This window comes from Patagioenas fasciata, chromosome 1 (assembly GCF_037038585.1).
Source record: "Patagioenas fasciata isolate bPatFas1 chromosome 1, bPatFas1.hap1, whole genome shotgun sequence".
NCBI classification, from domain to species: domain Eukaryota; kingdom Metazoa; phylum Chordata; class Aves; order Columbiformes; family Columbidae; genus Patagioenas; species Patagioenas fasciata.
The window spans coordinates 142,937,744-142,959,778 of record NC_092520.1 but is presented as its reverse complement, the minus strand read 5'-3'; the positions used below and the strand labels follow the sequence as shown (position 1 = coordinate 142,959,778).

The 22,035-nt window shown below is 37.6% G+C and overlaps 2 protein-coding genes across 5 annotated transcripts in view; one reads left to right on the top strand and one right to left on the bottom strand.

The window, feature by feature from the left end:
• The window catches only part of RIBC2 (RIB43A domain with coiled-coils 2), a 33,523-nt gene extending 26,110 nt beyond the window's left edge, over positions 1-7,413 (bottom strand). For 2 of the 4 annotated variants that reach the window (XM_065856381.2, XM_071816642.1), the window contains exons 1-4: positions 7,199-7,413; positions 3,534-3,615; positions 1,629-1,973; positions 325-443 (exon numbers count right to left, since the gene is read on the bottom strand). In XM_065856381.2, coding sequence (XP_065712453.2) covers positions 325-443; positions 1,629-1,973; positions 3,534-3,615; positions 7,199-7,315 — 663 coding nt within the window. In that variant the 5' untranslated portion in view covers positions 7,316-7,413. Of the gene's footprint in view, positions 1-324; positions 444-1,628; positions 1,974-3,533; positions 3,616-6,298; positions 6,966-6,989; positions 7,168-7,198 lie in introns of those variants that run through there. The other 2 variants (XM_071816649.1, XM_071816645.1) reach the window with 2 other exon arrangements.
• A 78-nt stretch (positions 7,414-7,491) lies between these two features.
• The window catches only part of SMC1B (structural maintenance of chromosomes 1B), a 37,657-nt gene continuing 23,113 nt past the window's right edge, over positions 7,492-22,035 (top strand). Inside the window, exons 1-10 of the mRNA XM_065843889.2 lie at positions 7,492-7,860; positions 9,521-9,709; positions 10,259-10,371; positions 11,490-11,693; positions 12,077-12,315; positions 12,780-13,038; positions 14,028-14,168; positions 16,384-16,466; positions 17,447-17,654; positions 20,509-20,694. Coding sequence (XP_065699961.2) covers positions 7,752-7,860; positions 9,521-9,709; positions 10,259-10,371; positions 11,490-11,693; positions 12,077-12,315; positions 12,780-13,038; positions 14,028-14,168; positions 16,384-16,466; positions 17,447-17,654; positions 20,509-20,694 — 1,731 coding nt within the window. The 5' untranslated portion in view covers positions 7,492-7,751. The remainder of the gene's footprint in view (positions 7,861-9,520; positions 9,710-10,258; positions 10,372-11,489; positions 11,694-12,076; positions 12,316-12,779; positions 13,039-14,027; positions 14,169-16,383; positions 16,467-17,446; positions 17,655-20,508; positions 20,695-22,035) is intronic.

The window sequence follows — 22,035 nt, the reverse complement described above, 5'->3', positions numbered from 1 at the left end:
AACCAGAAGAAAGCACGGGTGGCATTTGCTGTATCCCCATTGACAGACTAAAAGTCCCTGAGAGACTGGGGAGTTGGTGCTGTCCTCTAGTGAGCAAGCTGAGAATGAGGGAGAATTCTGACATGGTAACTAGACAGAGGATAGCTAGGATCCTTGCAGAGTTCAAAGTGAATAAATCCTGTCTTCCAATTACTGAAACAACCTTGGAAGTTAGCTACTAAAAACCCCTCTAAAGACATCATTACTTGCTGTAGTTTTGCACATCTTATTTTCCTTCTGTGTCTCCATTTCTTATAAAACAAACTAACCAACCCACTAATTTACCTGGGCTCTGTTGAACTCTTTAGTAGCTGCACAAACAGTACGCTTATTTTCTTCTTCTTTTTGTTGTAACTCCATAGTCTTTTGGTCAAGTTCAATCCTATACTTATCATGAAGGTCATCTAAATTAAATTAAAATGAAATTTAATCAATATTCATGGATATGATGTGCCATATGGTTAAGCCACAATAAGACAGATGGAGGAGCTACAAATACAGTAGGCTGAATTACATAACTATTTCCAGATCCTATCACTGAAGTGTTCCATCTTGGAATTTCAGGTGACTCATTAGATCAATTTATTATTGTCCCAGTTTTGGCTGGGATAGCATTCATTTTCTTCCCCATAGCTGGTATAGTGCTGTGTTTTGGATTTAGTATGAGAATAATGTTGATAGTACACTGAGGTTTTGGTTGTTGCTCAGTAGTCAAGGACTTATGAGCTTCTCAAGCAGTGTCAGGTGCATGAGAAGCTCAGAGGCAGCACAACCAGAACAGCTGACCCAAAATGGCCAAAGGGATATTCCATACCATATGATGTCATGCTCAGTATATATATTGGAGGAAAAACAAAGGAAGAGGGGTCATTTGGAGGTATGGTGTCTGTCTTGACAAGTAACTGTTACGTGTGATGGAGCCCTGCTTTCCCAAAGGTGGCCGAACACATGTCTCCTAAGAGGAAGTACTGAACAAATTCCTTGTTTCACCTTACTTGCATGCGCAGCTTTTGCTTTACTTATTAAACTGCCTTTATCTCAACCCATGATTTTTCTTACTTTTACCCTTTCAATTCTCTTCCCCATCCGATCAGGGTGGGGAGTAAGCAACTGTGTGGTGCTTAGTCGCCAGCTGGGGTTAAACCATGATGATTATGTAGCCCACGTCTTCTTAACAGTCAGACAAAGATAAAATGAAAAAAATGTTTCACGACAAGCTAGAAAACAAAAGATCAGTATTATTTTGTGTGCTCTAGAAGAGCAAAGATTGGATAATCTCGTCTGATGAAGTAAACGTTAACATCTAGCATGCAAAATACATGTTTTTTTTCAGAATGCTCTGATACTTCATTTGAAGCATAAAACAGAAATGAAATTATCATGTTATTAAGTACAGACTTCTTAAATGAAATACTGAATGCATTAGAGCTTGTCAAGTAAAAATTGCTGCAGTATTTCTAAAAGCTGAATATTGAATATACTAAAATACTGCTGTCAGACTCTGACACAATAGGCTATCCCATAGTTTTGTCGGATATACCAGTATTTCAGAAAAAGCAGATTAAAACTTTATTATCTTCTTTTGTTACCTGCAAATTTTTGATCAGCTAATGCATTCTTCAAGTCTTTCTGCTGCTGAAGAGACCACTCTCTTAACTGCTCCTTTTGAAATTTGATCCTTTGATCATAGTTCAAGTCTTCACCCATAAACTTCTGCAAGCCAGATATAGTACATCGAGGATCATCGTCTGAAAGTCGAGCAGGTCTATCCTTCTTTAGAGCTTGCGGATCAGACAGGTCAAATTCACGTCTTGTTTCTGGCTTCTGAAAGTTCTTCTGAAATTCATTGATAGCCTTATTTATGTTTCTGATGTCATTTTTCTGCCGTTCTTCTAGCATACACATGATCTTGTCATTTTGCTTCATTTCATTAGCTAAAAAAAGTGAACACAGTGAAAATACAGTTCCTAGAACTGTGCATGTATCATTGAAGTGCACATCTAAGATGGAAAATAAAATTTTGAAGAGGAATAAATAGAATATAAGTCTTCAAACTTATATACCTTAGGAAAGAGTATTCGATCTAGGAGTACCAGCCCAGTAAACACTCAAATGTTAGTAGTATTTCCTAATAAAATATTTTCAGTTTTTTAGGAATCAATTATCTTATTAATGTTACAATGAAATATATGCATGTGAAACAAAGACAATAATATACACTTCTAGAACGATGAGGTTTCATTTGATTAAAACTTGCAGTAACACATGAAACAGAATGCATACTAATTCTTCCTATTTACTTTTAGTTTACAGTTACAACTGAAATACATTAAGCTGTTTCATAAGGAGAAAAGTAAAAAAAAAAAATCAGACTCCCAATGAAAGGAATGTAGTTTATTCATAGTTACAATGATTTTTACAACCACAGCACGAAAAGAATTGCCTGGAACTAATAGTTTTTGAAGAGCTTACTAGCTCTTGCCCATTTAATCAAAATGCTGTAATTGATATAGTTTGAAAGAAAACCAAGCAAACACCAATAAAACCCCATCCAAAACTACCCATACTAGCCATTTAAATATAATTCACAAGAAAAGATCATTTCCTCTGCTGCCAGACTACACATTGTTTCTGGCAGTTTCCTAGGAGCCAGAGTCTGACAGGTATTCTGCCAGGAAAATCACTAGCAGCCATAGAAGCACAGCATGGAAGTTGGCAGCTCCATTCCAGCTCTTCTTGAAACCCACTGAGAGTTCCATCTGGGGGACCTTTTCACATGATATCACAGGAAAGCATTCCAAACACAAAGGGCCACAAAGGGTTTTGAGGTCAGGGGACATGGCTGAAATATTTGTGTGGTTATGTGCTCTGACTCAGCAATGGCTCCTACTTACAGCCCTGCTGTACATGACTCATGCTTCTACCAATAATAATGTATAGACCATTCTATAAAATCTCTATATCTGATTGAAGAATGGCCAGACAGAACATGGGCTTACTCTACAAGAAAACAATCAAACACATTTGCCACTACTGTTCTGAAAAGAACAGCATTAAGTAATAAAGGGGTTTTTTTATAAAATGTTCCCATATCTTCAGATCTTTAAACATATTTGTCAACATTTATTGAAAGAAAACACAGAAAATTCTGGTCTCTTAGGAAATATATACCAGTTTAATCATGTCAATATAAATCTCCAGATATTAAGGAAAACACATACTGTACCAATCGAAATGTATGAACATAAATATGACTACACATTATAGCATTCAGTTCATATGTCTGAATTCAGAGAATGGCCTATAATTGCACTTACATATATATATATCTTGATTGATAGATTTATACAGATAGAGTAATACAGTGAGACTCAAGGAGGCAGGTGCCATTAGAAATAAATACAGCAGTTTGAAATACTTGAAGGGAAAAAAGGAAGCAGATAGTAAATTACATTTAACTCTTCACAGAAATATCAGAGTATCTATAAACATACCAAATTCTTCATTTCGTGCTCTTTCAGCTGCTTCTTGAATCTTCCTCTCCTTGACCTGGGTATCCAGTGCATCTTTATCAATCTATGAAAATTTTAAAAAAGCAGCTCTTTAAGAGATACTATGTTTGAATGATTAAAAACAGGCATTGTCAAGCTACATGGATTCACAGTTATACAAGACAGATACAAAACCACTACCAACAGGGTATATACACATCACTATTTTACGTAGGTAACATAAAACCAAATCCAGAAACAGCAAATTTCTTGTTTGTTTGCTACATTTTAATAATCATAGGTATAACCCTCCACCAACTCAGAACAAAACACCACATTTACATGATATATAGAGCTATAAATATAAACATTTTAAGCTGCATTACACAGAATATGTTTTCCCCATTATAGATAGCATTTTACTTAGTTTTTTCTTGCTTTCACTTTAAAAGCAGGTATTTTGACAGTCAAGATGACAGGAAGTTATAATCGTTCAGATTTGAAAAAAACATAGATCCTACCCTATAAGTACATTGAGGAAATAATAGGGAATGCAAAGAAATTTTCCAGTCTTATCTGACAGTGGGACTCATTTAGTTGCCAAAATGCGATATTGGGTGCCATTTGAGATACATACAGACATCTACAATGAGCAGACGGATACAATACATAATATTTCACATTCCTGGAGACTGGTAGCTGAGCAAGGCATAATACTCTAAGGTATTTCATCAAATTGTAGCAGCCACCTACATTTTAGGCAAAAGAATCGGGTAGACAGAAGGTGGCAAATTAATAGGCAGAAACCTAGATTTTTTTCAACTGGTTGAGTCACTTAATGTCTTTAAAAGATTTAACAAAAAACAATGACAATTCTTCAAGAACCTGGTAAACTACTACGATAGCCTTTGCCTCAAAACTATTCAGATCAAGACAGAAAGACCTAAACAGATCATGGCTGAAAATACACAAGAACTACTAACTATACCAATCCAGCAAATAGGTAAATCTGTAAGCAAGGGTGAAATCATAAAGAATTCTACAGGGTATCATTGTCCAAAAACAACGGTGTTGTGGACATTACATAACTCATTTAGAGGTCTCATTTGGGAAATCAAACTTTCAGCCTGACTGTAGGGAACACTGTTAAGACAAATTCAATATGTCTCCATCAGTAGTTTCTGGCAATAATACAGGTAAGTCAATGTATTGACTTGTGTGTGCAAATCCAGTTATGCTACCAGCTCTCTCCCATTAGAACAATTTTCATTTGAAAAGTATACATCCCTAAAACAACCATTCCTTGTCACATAAAGCTACACATCCAACTTCTAAGCACTAAAATAAGAAATTCCTTACTATGAAACAATTTGAAGTCGCTGATTTCTAATCTACTTGTATTTATGCACACTAGTTCATCTATAAATGGAAAGTAATTTTTCATTTGGACTACTCATCTGAACGCTTTTGGGAAAATACTGATTTACCAAGGATAAATTCTTAAACCTGTAAGTGAAGAGACTGGTATCTTACTTTTTCATTACTCAGATGAGGAAACAGATCAAGAAGTCCAAGTAATAATAAAATCAAGGAAAAAAATAATTTAAATCTCAGTTCCCATTCTGCTTTCCAGTCAGTATATTATCTCCATATTTTTAAACTACTCAATCCCTGCCTAAGGATTTGTGGTGTCTAAGTAAATATTGCCTTGATTTTTTTTTTTTTAATTTTGTGAGAAACATCTGCTCTGCTAAACTGGTGACAGAGAGAAAGCAAAGGAACTAAAACCACATTAGAAATACTGATATAGTATATCTCTGTATAGATTTGTTGACTCTTCATGCTTGGCCTAATTTCAAAGAACAAGAATAGCCCTTTTGTCAGCAGTCATTATTCAGTCAATGAATAAGGTACACTGAGTGACATTAATCAAAATATTTACAAATCCAATGGGCTCGCCTTCATTTTAGATGTTTGTCTCTTGCAAACTGATCTATCAAAACCTGTCTGATAGTTAGTTCTGCAAAAATATTTGAGAAAGACCTTCAGATGCTGTAGTTCAATATTGCTCGATAAAGTACACAAAGACATGCTGATCTCCATTTTACATTTAATTCTTAAGGTTCTAGAAAAGACTTCTTGCAGGGAAATTCTGTGTTTCATGATGAAGAAAGTTGATCTCTCTTACTATACCCATCTTGCCTCTATTAAAAAAGGTTATTAGCTGAGTGTATTGTTGGCTACCATATATGTCAGGATGTTGTATCATGCAGACAACCCGACCTGATAATTAAGTGGGAACCACTATGTAGCTGTGGAAAATGACTCTTGCATAACAGTCACAAGAATAAATCCTAGGTGCAGTCAGAAATAAGGTGAAGATACCCTTCCACTAACATGAGACATGTTTCAGGTACTTAAACATGATGGATCAAATTGACATGTTGCATTTCTACCAGTCCAATGAAGTCAACAGACTGGACTTATTTTCACCAACTCTAAATGTGGTTCTTTGCTAGTTGATGCTATGGCACTTAGACAAGACATATATATGAGCATAAAGCACTCAAAATCCTTTACAAGTAAAATTTAAACTTATTGTACCTCACAGCACTCTCCCTCCACACACATATCTAGAGTCTTAACACGGGCCTTTGGACACAGAAAAATTAAATGAACTATTGCACGCAAAATTTAAATAGGTATAAAATACAACGTCATTGACATTCAGGATGCAAACTGTATAGATGACTTTAGACAAAACCCACCAGATGGAAGCTATCATCCCCACAGATCTTCACCGACTGAAGGGCATTCACATTCTGAATCTTAGAATCATAAAATCGTTTTGGTTGGAAGGGACCCTTAAGATCATCGAGTCCGACTACCACTCCAGGAAAAAAAGGACATATGAATTAATTCCAGATACATAAACATGGCCTGATGGATCTGTTCTATTTTGCCTGATGCAAAATAGAGACCAACAGCAGGATCCCTATCAACAATAAATCTCTAACAGATTGTATCTTCCAGTCAGAATCAAGGACATAAGGGAAGTATCAGCAAAGCAGAACGGTAAAAGCTACTTACTAGTTTCCATAACATTGCATAAGCTGACTCTGCAGGCTTCTGGCTTACCCCAAAAGCAAAGCATACTACATTAAGTTAACTCCTACACAGATATCGAAACACAGGCTTCCATCTTTTTTCCCCATCACAGAAAAATTACATGTTGCCCTCGAACCATACAGCTGGGAGATACAAATCCCCCTCATGCTCCCTCAGAAACACTCGCCAGCGAGAGCTGTCAGAAATAACGCTGCTGACGATACTTAGATAATCTCAAATCGCTTTCACCAGGAAACTTTTCAAAAGCGCCTTAGCCCTGCAAAAGACGCAACAGGGTGTTTATCCCCCTTTTCCCGCCGCCTGGGACCACCCGCGCTCGCGCACACTTACGAGGCGCTGAGGGGCCGCGCGCTGCCCGCAGCCGTTGGGGCGGCCGCCACCTGCGCGCCCAGGCGGGTACGGCTGCCCCCCCTCTAGCGTGCCCTAAGGGTCGCCCCCGCTTTCCAACACTCCTCTCAGGGCACACTGGGGCAGGGAGACGGCGCCATCCCTCCCCGCTGCGCCGCGGCCCGGGCTGGGGGCTTCGGCAGCGCCCTCACCCCTATGGTCCGGAGTCGCGCGTTGAAGATGCGGCTCTGCCGCTGCCGCTCCTGCTGCCGCCTCCGCTCCACGGCGGCGGCCTCCTGCAGGTCTCGCTCCGGCCCCAGACGGCTCATGGTGCCGAGGGATCAACCGGCCGCCGGGGCTGCGCCGGCGACGTGCCCAAACCGAAGCTACCGCGCCTTGAGCACAACACACGGGGTCGCCATGGGAGCAGGAGCCCCGCCCCTTTCCCGTTTGCCCCGCCCCTTTCCCGTTTGCCCCGCCCCTTTCCCGTTTGCCCCGCCCCCTCCGCGCCCGCGCGCTGCCGCCCAACGTGATGAGGCAGCGTGGCTGCAAGCACGAGGCCGAAGGCGGCTGAGGGTCGGATGGTAGTGGCGCTGCTTGTGGCGGGGAGAGGCCTGGGCGCGGTTGGAGGCCGAGCGGAGGGGGGGCCTCCCCTCCGCCGAAAGGCAGACTAGTGAAACAGACTCGTTGATTATTTAAATTTTCGGGAGAGGGAGAAGTTACCGAGCTACCTGCCTCAGCTGTGCTTCTCCTAGTGCTGCAGGGATGGGTTACCTGAAGCTGCTGGTGGTGAAGGACTTCAAGTCATGGAGGGGGGAGCAGCTTATTGGCCCCTTCATGAGGTTCAACTGCATCATTGGGCCCAATGGATCAGGTAGCAGGCTGGGGGGCGGTCAGTGGGCAGCTGGTCACCCTGGTTCGCCACTGTAGCTATCAAGATTGAAGTTTATTTTGGGGTCTTTGCCAGGTCTTTTTTTGTGTGCGCTACAGGCTTGATGGGAAGGAAATGGTAGCAGTGCAGGTGCAAGCCCAGGAATAGGGCTGACATGGCTGCACTGGGTGAGCTTGGTGATAGCTTTTCTGTTCAGTAGAGTTGTAGGGCCATGTGGAGGGGAAGTAAAGACTCTCATGGGCCTGCTTAAAGTTTCTTCCTGTGCACCTGAGGGGTTAGCAACACAAATTATGGAGGCCCCTGATCTGCCATTATTTTTTTAACTGAAAACAGATTTCTTTTTTCTAGCATGGAAGGACAGGGGTGGAGTGGTTGAAGGCATTTCCATTACTAGTGTCTTCTCTTTCTGGCCCTTTTAGAATGAATGGTTTGCAAACAGCACACCTTGCCTTTGCCACTCTAGATTGCAGTTCAGCTTACCAAGGTCATGTGAAGATCGTTTTACTTTAATACTCTGGATTGTAAACTCTAGCAGTGGAAAGCTGCATCTTGATTTGAGTCTGCGGACCTTGCCATACAAGTAAATGTCTCTGGGAAAGAGAACAGCTTTGCAGGACGGTAGCTGCTTTGCAGTTTAGCCCACAAGAGCCTTGGTTTGTAGATGTGACTGCACATTGTTAGCCTGTGGGTGCTGGAACTTTTTAAAATATGATTCTCTTCTTCTGAAAACTTAATTTAGAAAATGGGATTTTACCTTCTATTTGCCAGAGAATACAATAGGAGGTGAGGGTTGTCTTAACAAAGAAGGGCTTTGCATTTGGTCTTAGTTTTCCCAGTCTGTTATATTTAGCATTATTATCATATTCTTTGTCATACTATCCCCACTGTTCCCTATGGGTAAGTCTCAGAATTATGGATAATTTTTCCAGTTACTCCTCCAGCTAAATCTGAATATATTTTATAAAATAACTAGGGGAGAAAAATTGTGAATATTGTGTAATCTCTATTTTCTCACGAGTATTCTTCCTTTTATGATATTTTGGAGAATAAGTCAAAATACTGCCAAGGTGGCAAGGTTGAAGGCAGATAATAATTGTTGTCAACAGAAATGCTCAAGACTGAAGGAGAAAAACAAAAATAGGGTTCAGTTAAGGGAATATTTGTCTAAGATGTATGATCAAACAACTTTGTGGTGAATGGGTCTGGGAAGGTACTTGCTTTCTTTACAACACTGGAGTCCTAGTAGAGAAGTCCTAGTTATGATACAGAGTGCTTTTGCAGCAACTGCAGTAACTACATTATATAAAGGAAACTACCAAGTAATAATTGTGATGTTGCTTGCTCAGTTTAAGTGATTTAGAGATTCCTGTGTAAGAAAAATCTGTTCAACAAGGCTGAACAAATAATCATTTTTGTGATGATTTTTGTTACAGACAGACTTATTATCTGCTACCAGGGTGTTACATCTCTGAAATTTATTTCTTTACTATGTGCCATTTTTTTCCTGGATGAAAAAATGGAATATAGAATTAGAAATAAAATTAAGAAAGACTTTTCCACTTATGTGTATGTTTTTTATTTTATTGTTTATCAAATGCCCCCTCTACTTTCTGCCATGTCAAAGGATTTTTTTTTTTTTAAGGAAAATCTAACATAATGGATGCTGTTAGTTTTGTGATGTGTGAAAAGATATCTAATTTGCGAGTTAAAAGTGTTCGAGAACTTATTCATGGAGCACATGTTGGAAAACCAGTTTCTTCTACAGCTAGTGTGAAGATGGTGTACTGTGAAGAAGATGGAGAAGAAAAAACATTTTCAAGAGTTATCCGAGGTAGGCAGTAGATTCGGTTGCACATACTTTCTGTTGTCCGATGTATAAAAATGGAGACCAAGAATATTCAATTTTAAATTTCAAATACCTAATATTCTTTCATATTCGAGTGGATTAAGCTCATGAGTCTTGCAATACTTCTTATAGTTGTTTTGTAGCATTTTGATAGCCAAGTGTTACAACTGAAAAAACATGCTGAGGCAAAGTTAGAAAGTTAAACAAGTCATTAATATATGTTCTTTGCACTGTACTTTGATCCGTAGATATTCACTTGGAATATGTAGATGGTGTAGGTTCAATAAAATGGGGTCTGACACCTTGCTGCAGGCATGAGCACATAAGCATTTGTCAATACCTTTTGGAAGTATGCAAATAGAATTTTCATATGGAAAAGAGAAATTATTTAAATTACTGAGGGAATAACTGAAATCTGTTTTCTTCTTTGAGGAAATTGCTTAGTTATATTGTGCCAGTGTTTTGTTTTGTTTTTCTATGAATTTTGTGTTTTAGCCATTTTATAGTAATATTTTTTTTTGTTTCCTCCTTTAGGTAGTTGTTCTGAATTTTATTTCAATGATAAATCTGTCAGCCGATCTGCTTACATATCTGAGCTTGAAAAAGTAGGCATACTTGTCAAAGCAAGGAATTTTCTTATTTTTCAGGTGAGCATTTAAGGTACTTTTGTAAAGAAGATAAAAGCTTCTGAGATTATTTCATAGGAATACATAGTTATCTATTAGATAGAAAAGAGGGCACCATTAACTAATTTCAAGCCAATACACTTTTACCTGACCTCAGCCAAGAATTATGAGACTGCTAAATGGAAATTACGGGGTTTGTGTGTGCATGAGTGCACTAGTAAGGAAACAACCAATGTGGAAGGAATTGAGTACTTGCGATATTCAGAGTGTATAAGAAAATGTGTGTCTCTTATTTATAAATGTTTAGCGTATTAAATTCTAGAAGTGTTATAAATAGGAAAAGAGAATTTTATCTTAAAATACTCCCATTTATCAAGATGCATTAAAATGTATAGGATTTTTTGTCAAGATTGAAGGATTAAAAATCTTACTGGATTATTAGTTCACAAGTATTAAACGGTATAGGTTAGAAATGCTACATACTTAGGATTAATGTATTGCCTTCCTTACAATTGCTGAGGAAAATTCCCGAGAACTGATTTTTCCCTTTTGTAGAAACCTTAAATATAGCTTCTTATTGTGATAATAATGTCTGTGATTTGCCTGCTCTACAACTAGAATAAAACCCACAAGACTCTGCTGAAAATCGTAATTCCTTCAGATCAGTGAAAATTTGAGCAGTTAACACATGGACAAAACCTCTGTGCCTGTTAATTCTGGGAGCTGTGTAATCATCTAGTGTATTGACTTCAACTGTTTTGCTTTTGAAATACTGTGGTGGTGGGGGTTAGTTTATTTTTCTTTGAAAATGAGTTTCAGTTCCTTTAAAGAAGCTGAGATTTAATTTCTTCATTCTGATACTGCTCACTGATTTGTGCAGGTTGATTTAGTTTGAAGGTGTTTTTTGTAGATCATATTTGACATTCTGAAACTTTTAGTGATGTCATTTGGTTGAGGTGGCTAGGTGATACTCCTCTTGCTACTAAACTTTTTCTTGAATTTGATTCTGAAAGTATTTTCATCCAGTTCTGTTAACCATAAATATATCTGGTGATTAATCTGTAGTATATGCTCTTAAAGAAATTCAATACATGACATAATGATCTACAGTGCTGCTTTTTTGTTTTGTTTTGTTTTAGGGAACAGTAGAATCAATTGCAATGAAGAAGCCAAAGGAGAGAACTCAACTTTTTGAGCAGATCAGTAATTCATGGGAATATGCTGAAGACTATGAACAAAAAAAGAAAAAAATGCAGCAAGCAGAACAGGATGCGCAGTTTAATTATAATAAGAAAAAAAGTGTTGCAGCAGAACGCAAGCAGGCAAAGATGGAGAAAGAGGAGGTAAATCAGTTAGTCCTTTTTTGCATGTTGAGGTGTCAGATTTTTCATCTTTTTTGAGCCTAAATGCAGGTTTGCTGAAAAAAAGCCACAAACTTCTGTTCTTTTTTGTCTAGAGTTTTTTCAGTATGGTATACTATATCCTAATTTCGTGTGATGTAAAAGGGTAGAGGAATAATTACAGTTCAATTTATTTAATTTTATTATAAGTTTGCCAGTATAATTAACTTAAGTGTTGACTTATATGTTTGAGTTTTATGATTAGCGTGCATTACTGGCATTATAGCTGCTGGTACATCATGTTATATCACTTTGGACTTGAAATTAGACTGCTAGTGATTAAAATTTTATTTGACGTTTCTAAAAAGGATTTTTAATGTTCGTAGGCAGAGCATTACCAGATGCTTCTCAAGGAACTGGATGAAGAAAGGATACAGCGGCAGCTTTTCCGGCTTTATCACAATGAAAAACACATTGACTTTCAGAAAAAAAATTTGGATGAAAAGAATATGGAGGCTAGTATCAAGAAGGAGTCACTTTCTGCAGCAGAAGATGCATTTAGAGCCAAGAAAAAAGTACTCGGTGTACTAAACAGAGACCAACAGAACATGGAAAAAGAAATGAAGTAGGTTTTCCAGTCAGATTCTCTGATAGTTGAGTTAAAGCATAGTCTGCACTGGAAATTGCTTGGCAGGCCTGCATGACCTGTTAAAGCAGTTGGGTGACAGCCCAACGCAATGGAAGTCAGCTTGTAGCACTTTACTCAAGTCATATCTAAACATTTATTTCACCTACAGCACCATGCTCAGGTTGTCAGCCATTTAATTATATAAATACTTGTTTGCTGTTAAATTTTTTTAGAAGGTTTTACTTCACCTGTTGAATTTCAATTTTCAGTGGATATTAAAAAAAAATCGTCTCTGGGTATGTAACCTTGCAGTTGACAAGTGGTTATTTGTTTGCATGTGTAGTTGGGAGGGTGTTGTTCTTTTTCCTTGTGGTGTGTTTTTGTTGTTTTGGATGCATGTGGTTGGTTGGGTTTTTTGTTTCTTTGCTTAGGGTTGGTATGTTCATTTTGGTTTTTTTTAGGACTCTAGAAGCATCACTGATTCAGCAGAGACCCCTCTATATAAAAGCAAAGGAAAACACTTCTTACCAAATCAAGAAAGTAGAAATGTCTAAAAAATCTCTAAGGGACAAGGAGAAATCATGTGATAAAGAAAAGCAGAACATAAAAGAACTAGAGATAGAATTGGATGATATTGAGAAGGCGTGGAGAGCATTTGAAAAGAAAACTGAAGAGGAGATACTGAAGAGAGCAGCACGTGTTGAGCTGGGAGACAGACAGGTGAATTGGGAGGCCAGAAAGTACTATTTACTAGTGAAGTCCAGAAATCCCCACTGATGAAACCATTGTTTCACCAATAACCTGTAATTTCTAATGATCATTTTATTTGTGTTTGAGCTTAACGCCAAAATTATAATTTATATTTAGAGACTGTTTCATGTGATAAAGAGAAATAATGATGCATCCTCTTGAGGGAGTGGGCTGTCTCCTTTCTGGGAGGTGCATAAATATGTCTTCAACTAGGGAAAAAAAGCAAGACAACAACAAAAATGAAGACAAGACTTAGTATACATACTGTCTGCTGTGGGTCAGAGTCCAAACAGAGGTAGCTCACTTGTGAGCTATTTGAAGTAGTTTTAGAAGGAAAGGACTGTATCACTTTACAGTAAATTCACATTTGAAGAAGGTATCTTTGCAACCATGGAGCCAGAAACACATAAAACTAAGTGCTAGCTTCTTTTTTCTCTATCTATTCCTGAAAGTAGCTTCTGATCAACTAATGGAGAACCTGCAGGGTTTTTCTTTTTGTTTGTGAATCTTCTTGCTCGGTGCTTTAGAGTCATAATTTTGGAGGATTGTTTAATATGTTGTTTTAGAAGTTAACCTTAAAAATATGCATATAACATAAAGAGTACTGTAATTATAAATACCAAAACTGATACTAATTTTGGGCTGTGCAGAACTTTGTGTTGACCATAAGATTAACTGGGATGTACTTTGAACTTTATAAACTTTCCTAAAATATAACAGTCATTTGAAGTCTAAAGCAAGACTGTAGGCAAGAACTTTAAAGTGTAAGCTTCGAGTTGAATCTTTCTCTAATAAAATATAAGTTTTGATAATGCAATCAGTAGCTATAAAGGTCTTCTGGAGAATTGGGTGGTTTTCATAAACTTCATTATGATAAAGTAGCAATTACTAATGGAGGCTATAACAACATGAGTCTTCACACTTTCAGTGGAGTGAATTTTTTTGTGTTATTTGTCCAGTTGGAGCGCTATAAGGAACTAAAGGAAATAGCAAGAAAGAAAGTAGCTACACTAACCCAGCAGCTAGAAAAACACCGTTGGGAGGATAAAGCAGATCAAGAAAGGCTGAAACTTAACCAGCGGAAGAAACAAGAAGTTCAGGTATGTGTATTAAGCTACTGTTACGTTTTCAGGAGGAAAATGTTTCCTTCTTTTATAAATATGTGTATAAATGTGTTCAATGCTTTGACGTAAACAAATCCTCAGCAAAGGAGATAACTGAACGGACACCTGCGGTGTTTCATATTGCAACAAGTTTAGCAAAATGGCTTCTAAATTTATTCAGGGAATGGTTGTGTGGGTCCATGCTGAGAACTTGATTTTGAAAGCTTTGGCTCTAATATTTGACAGTTACTGAGAACATACGCTTGACTATAATCGGTTCCTGTTTTTGTAAGTGTAGTTTTTCTTTCTGAGATGTCCTGCTGCTCTTGTATATCTGTATGTTACTCATACCTTTTAAAGGTTCATTTTGGTCGCAGCTGCCTTGTTGCTGAGAGGTTTTTAATTTCAATGTTGTGTATTAGTGTGCTGTAGTTGGAAAAACCTCCTTGGTGTCCACTCTTCTTTTGCACTTCAGAGGCAAGGTGTTTAGTGTGAATACAGTTCATTGCTGTCGTATTGTTTCTGATTTCTTCTATCATTGCAGATCCCAATATGTAGTAATAATATGCTGATATTTTTCACTATGACTTGGTCACCATACCCGATGTTCTCTTTTAGAAAAAACAGTTCCCAGCTGATTGTTCAACTTCACATGATACTTCTATGATGCTTCTGATAGAAGTAAAAAGGTCAGAAGCTCAGCTGACAAAGTCTTTTGCCAGAAACCTTGCCCTTTTTACATTTTTTTTTCTTTTTTTTTTTTTTTTTTTTTTAGTTTTTTTAAACTATGCTAACTTGCATGTTTGCCACCTACTAAGAAGTTAGATAAGGCAACTTGCATTTCTTCAGCATTTAGTTACGGAGTCAAGGTTTGGAGGGGCCTGTGTTTGGAAAACTTAAAAATCCATCAGATGAGACTTTACCACTTCTGGAGTTCCTAACACCTCATTCTTGCACATATAAACGTGCTTGCATGGAAAAGCCTGTATTTTACTGTTTAGCTATGAGGATGTGAGGTCATCCTTGCCATGATATCTAAATTAATACTTGTACATCCGTTTGCTCTTGAAACAATACTACTGCTTCTTTTTGAAGTACCAGTTACCAGGAAAACCTAGTTAGTATCTAGAAGCAAAATAAACTCTGCAAGTCCTGTTGTACTGTTGAGAAAAAAATAAGGGATAGTTGAGTTTTCGTAAAATGTCTGTCTGACCATTCAGAGTTGGCATTACTTATCTGTACTACTGAAATTTGATGATCACACCTCACAATTCACTACATCTAGCATGCTCTGACGAGTTCTGGGCTTCCCGGTATAAGAAAGGTACTGGCATCCTGGAGTTTGGCACAGAGTCACCAACCTGGCTGGGGCTGGAGCACCTGGCTTATGAGGAGAGGCTGAGACAACTGGATCTGTTCAGCCTGGAGAAGGAGAGGTGAAGGGGAGACCTTATTGTTGTCTGTGGTTACCTCATGGGAGGGTGTGAAGAAGAAAAAGTCACACACTTTCTAGAGGTGCACAGTGATAGGATGGGAGACAACAGCCTCAACCTAAAATGCATAAAATTCTAAATATCTATTAGATAAACTATTTCATCTCACGGGCAGTCAAACGTTGAAGCAGGTGCGCAGAGAGATTGTGTACTCTTCATCCCTAGAACTATTCAAAAGGTGACAAGGATTTCAGAAGTTAAATTAAGGCTTAATAAAAAGTGTAGGTAACACTATTTTTTTTTTTTCTTTCATTTCGCTTAGTTCATGTATTTTTATTCAGTCTAAGTAATTGAAAGTACTTGTTTCACTGTTTGTTTTGTTTTTAGTACAATGCTTTTTTGTCAGGTTGGGAAAGCTGATACCAGTCTTGGACCAAGAAAAGCACCTTTTTTTTAACACCTATAACTTATTAATACTATGTTTAAAGTTGTTTTATTTCATGGTGTCACGATTCTTTAAGCTCAAGAGACTTTTTTTGAACTGTAGCTGAACATTAAAAATCCACTAAGGGCCTTGATAAAGTAATTTCCATTATTATTCATAGTGCAATTTGGCATTTACTATTGAAAAAAAGATGCAACTACTTCAACATTGAATACCAACAAGGCAGGAAAGATCTGTCTCAGTACTTGTTCTGAATTAGGAACTTTATATCTTGCTATAAAACTGTCATTTTTCTCTGTTTCATTTTTAAAGCATTGTATTTGTGATTGCATAGGAAAACATAAAACGGACTGTGGAACAGATAGAAGAGCATAAAAAACGAATAGAGAAGTTGGAAGAATATGCCAAGATGTGCACGTATGTTTAAAATATTAAAAGCTACTTGGATTTCTTATGTATTATGTTCTCAAATTAACATAATAGGTTTCTAATTATTTCTAATTCTTCATCAAATCTTTATAAGAATTAGGAATCTTACTAATTCTAATTAATATTTCAGTTACTTTAGCTGTCAAAATAGAGTAGGAAGTACGATGACTCATCTGTATTTTGTTTGAAACCAGTTTTATAATTGCTTCTAACTTCTCGTAGGTTTGCAAATTATGTCAGTACAGGTAGGGTATGGGTCTATTAGTGTACAAATTCTGGGTGAGAGAACAGGGCAGTTCTGTAGTTGTGCTGCTCTAGGGAACACTTAAAATTTACATTGGGTATAAGGAGCGCAGTTCAGTTCCTGCTTCCTGGGCCTTGCCTTCTACCTTATTTTTACTCTTTATGAAATAAAGTGTGAAAGCCCTTCTCTGAGCAACCTGAACGAACTTTGACATTAGCCTGTGTTTTTTGCAGGAGCTCAGAGTAGGTGATCTCCAGAGATGTTTTTTTTCCCAACTTAACCTTATGCATCTGTAATGTGTGCTTTGGCTTAGTGCTGTGTATTGAACAAAGTTCTCCCGTTGTGATTGGTGTGATGCTAAATTATTTTAATTAAGTAGCTATGGTAGAGCCTTAGTGACTTTGGTAAGTGTGTAAAGCGAGTCATAATTTTGCATGAGAATTCTCAGTCTGTCTTAGTTTTAAAATATCAGCCCTTTCCCTGATGGACAATAAAACAGAATGGTTGCATGTTACACAGGCAAAATCTCTCTTGAACTCGATTTAGAAACCTTAAAAATAGCTTATGCTGTAGAATACAGGTGGTATAAGAAGCAGCTTCTTATAGATACTTATTCTTTAATGATTTTCGGAGTCTGCAGCCATGGAATGACTTTAATTTTATAAGCTAAATCTTGTATAAACAAAATGGTAAAGTGCTTTCCTATTTTTGCTTGCACTTAAAGTGAGTCGTTAGCAGAGAAAAAACAGCAAGAGGAAGTGCTAACTAAGGAAGTTGAAAATGCAACAAAACGAATGGCTGAAGTGAATGAAGAATTGAATAAAATAGTTGGTGAACTGCAGAATGCCAAAATTGATTACCATGAAGGAAGGCGTCAGCAAATGAAAGCAGAGATCCTGGAAAGTCTGAAAAGACTATATCCGGATTCTGTGGTAACTGAATGACCTCATTTAAATGCCTTATTTTAGGATTAAGGGTTAAGAGCTATGCCTGAGACTGAGTAAGCAGCTAGAGTAATTTGAACTGTCTTGAATGTTATTTTAAACTTTATGCTTGCTTGAGTGTACTTGGTGCAGTAGTATTACCGTAAGAATAGTAGCATATACTGTCATTATTTTTCACAGTTTCCAGAAATAGATTACTACTTAGATCAAGGAATAATTTTTATCTCTTGTATGATTTTTGTGGTGTTTGATTTATTTACTTTTTGTTTTCTTCTGTCCTCAAACAGGACTTATTTTGAACAAACGAATGGGAAGTTTAGCTGTGAGACCATTTATTCCAGAAAGAATGCTTCTTCCAAAGGACAGTTTTTATACATGCATGAGATTTTTTTCTGTTAGGAGATGGTCTGTCTTTGCTAATCAGTTACCATATTTTACTTAAATTACTCTTTACTAAAGTCATTAAGTGTTCTGTGTATTGATCCGGAATTGTCAGCAGACATCATTGATGGTTTTATGAGGCATATGTACACCTTTTTATTGACACTTAAAAATATTTACCTGAACATTGGAAACCATTCCAAATAAAACTTTTTAACAAATCTAATCAGCTGAATAGTTGATCTCTGAGTATGTCTCAGTATGATCAGTCTGTTTTGAATGTACGTAATCAGTTGAGATGTACATCCTGGGAATCTTCTTTTTTTTTTTTAATGTTTAGGAGGTGACTTATTTCTGATTCTGAGTGCTGCCATATGAACATAAAAAATGAAATGTTTTCTGTTGTTCTTGGTTTCTTCATCTTTTGCAGAACATCCTCAGAATCTGGCAAGTGTCTGATCCTGTTGTTTTCTTGAGAAACATTAAAATGAATTATTAAAAAATAAGAAATTTGCTTTTCAGCTTTTTCTTCAGAATTTTTTCATCCATATTAACAAGGTGTTAAAAATCAAAAATATGATTGGTATATCTTTCTTTGCTCACTCTTTGTAAAAGAATCCCTAGTTGAAAAGAAGTGGATCATATTGGTGATAGCTTGTTGGCTTAGGGGAGCGCTGGTGTTCAGGATGTTCTGTTGTTTTCCTTCAGGAGCTGAAAACATAAGAGTACTTACAGGTGTGATGGCTTCTAACAAATGAAAACTAGATAAGTCAAATCGGTTAAATAAATTATCCCATTACAGAAAGTCTTAATACTGTCTGCTTCAGCTACCCTTGTTCCTGCAATAATTTTCCTGATACCAGCATATGAGGTAACAAAGTTCCTTCTGAGCTGCTCCTTATACTCTGGTGTACCAGTTCCAGATTACTGAACACAATCAAAGCTAAAGTCTTGGGATGAAAAGATTGTGACACATTTCATCTTCTGGTAGTCTACTAAGTACTCAGGCAGAACTGGAGGAAATCTTGGTATCGGTCTTCTGGATTTCATTGGCATAAAATGGCATACTGCTTCTAAATGTTTAATTCTTACATCCATTTTAAAGCTTTTGTTCTTCTGTTAAAACATTCTTGTAATGGTTGGTGAGCATTACAGGTACTGGAATAGCCATGCAGCAATATGCTTGCCACTGTATGAGTGACGTGTGCATTTTCGTGGATTTGTCTGATCAAAGTTAATTTTGCAGCTGATTTTTTACAGTTTAATTTTCAAAACAGCATTCCTACTTTGGCAGTTTTGATTGGCAAGATTACTATTTTTACCGATTCAGTTGTTTTCACAGAAATCTGGCATTCCATCTGGACTTAAATGCCTGTGTCTGTATATGGTATATAGATCCTCTGTATGGTTTTGCATGTCTGAAACATTGTGTGTCTATGCTGCAGATAGAAACATCCAAGTAGATTACTTGTGTGAGAGAACCAGAAAACTAAATAAAGACCTTCGTGCTCTTGGGTGTTTTCCTTACTTCTACTGTTTTTCAGAAAAGGGAGAGCATTTGTCAAGAGAAGGGTAGGAAAGTAGATCGTAGTGGGCATTTGATCTACTGGCAACTATCTCAAATATATAATTCATGAGATAATACTGTGGGTGACCTGTCACACACAGCTCTTACCAGTTGTCTTCCTGTTCTCATTTGTTTAAATTTGATAAAGTGAAACCTGTAGATATGCAATAGGAGATCAGTAGCTATATGTTAACAAGCAGAAAAATTGTTCTTGCATAAATTTACAGGTTATAATGTTCAGAATTTACATTACTAGCTTTAATAATTCAAGAATAGGTCATCTGTACCTACAATTACGAAAATGGAACAAAAGAACTTGAGGGAGTGTGTACAGCAAAGAACTAATTAGTTTTATCTGTGGAGGTATTATTTCAATATATGGCAAAACAGACTTGATTATTTGGACTGTGTAGTACAAGAAAAATGTTTTTTATTCTTTTCATGCTACTGAAGCAAGCAGATACTACTTTTGGGGGTTAAAACTGGAATACTGCTTTTCTTGCTACCATTTTCCAGTTAACAGTTCTATTTATTCAAGACCTTACTGTCATTCAAAGACCTTACTGTGTGCTATATACTTTCTTATTGTTAGCTAACTTTGCTGTTGTCAAACTATCATACTTCTAGAAGTTGATGCTATACATTGTGGGTAAAACATAGAGATATATAACTGCAACCTCAGGGAAAAATACCTTCAGATTTTGGAGGTGTACTTTGCTGTTTGGATTGATGACTGCTACAATTTCTGTTTTTTCTGATCTATAGCCATTGTAAGAGAGTGCAGCTGGTAGATATGTGACACATTTTCCTCCTACTACTTAAGTTTATTCTATGCAGAAATATTATTTTGTATCTGAAGTAACATATTGCTATATTCTCTATTTTTATCTTCAGTTTGGAAGACTACTTGACCTGTGTCATCCTATTCATAAAAAGTACCAGCTTGCTGTTACGAAGGTATTCAGCAGATACATGACTGCTATTGTTGTTGCCACTGAAAAAACAGCAAAAGATTGCATTCGATTCCTAAAACAAGAACGAGCTGAACCTGAAACTTTTCTTGCTTTGGATTACCTTGATGTAAGTACATTTTTTTCTTTATCCTGTCACCAGCAAGTTAATATACTTGTAAATCTTGATATTGGCTCATTGAAGCTTAACTAAAATAGGCTTAAGTGTAAAGTCAAAGCACTTATGAGGTGAACTTCATGAGGTTGTCCCATTTCTCTCCAGCCTGCTGAGGTCCCTCTGGAAGGCAACATGGCCATGTGGCATACGAACAATTCCTCCCAGTTTTATGTCATTGCTAAAACTTGCTGAGGGTACACTCTGCCCCATCATCCAGATAATTAATGAAGATGTTAAATAGGATTGATCCCAGTACTGACATGGCTAGTTACTGGCCTCCAACTGGACTTCATGCCAGCAGTCGCCACTCTGTGGGTATGTCTGTTCAGCCAGTTTTTAGTCCACCTCACTGTTCATTTTGCCTGTATTTCATCAGCTTCTCTATGAAGATCTCATGGGAGACAGTGTTGACTTGCTGAAGTCTAGGTAGACACTATACACTGCTCTCATCTACCAGGCTAGTCATTTTCTTGTAGAAGGCTCTTTGCTCAGATATGGTTGACTTGGTGAATCTATGCTGACTCTTCCTTCAAGACTTTCGTGTCATTCGTGTGCCTAGAAATGGTTTCCATCACGTTCTCAGGGATCAGGGTGAGGCTGACTGTCTTGTAGTTCCCTGGGTCCCCTTTCTTGCCCCATTTTGATTACAGGAATGCCACTTGTTTTTCTCCAGTCATTAGGCACCTCCTTCAGCTGCTGTGATTATTCAAAGATTATTCAGAGTGGCCTTGCAATTACATCAGCCAGCTCCCTCACCACTGGTGGCTGCATCAGAGCCTGTGCATTTATGTGTGTCCAGTTCACTTAAGCATTCCCTGACCTGTTCCCCTTCCATCAAGGGTATGTCGTCTTTGTTGCAGACTTTCCCCCAGTCTTTGGAACCTGACACTCCTGGAGGCTAGTCTCTCTAGTAAAGACTGAGGTGAAGAAGGAATTCAGTACCCCAGTCTCTGCTATATCCTGTGTCACCAGGTCCCCTGCCTCATTCAGCAGCAGGCCCACATTTCTCCTAGTCTTCCTTTTATCACCTATGTAGTTACGGAAGTCATTTCTTTGACATCACTTGCCAGATTCAATGCCAGTTTGGCTTTCACTTTCCTAACCCCATATCTGCATGCTTGAACAGTGCCTCTATATTCCTCTGAGGTTACCTGTCCCTGCTTCTACCTTCAGTATACTTCCTTTTTTGTGTTTGAGTTTTGCCAGGAGCTCCTTGTTTACCCATGTAGGCCTCCTGGTATTTTTGCCTGCCTTCCTGCTCATTGGTATTTTAGCTCCTAAGGCTAGAGGAGG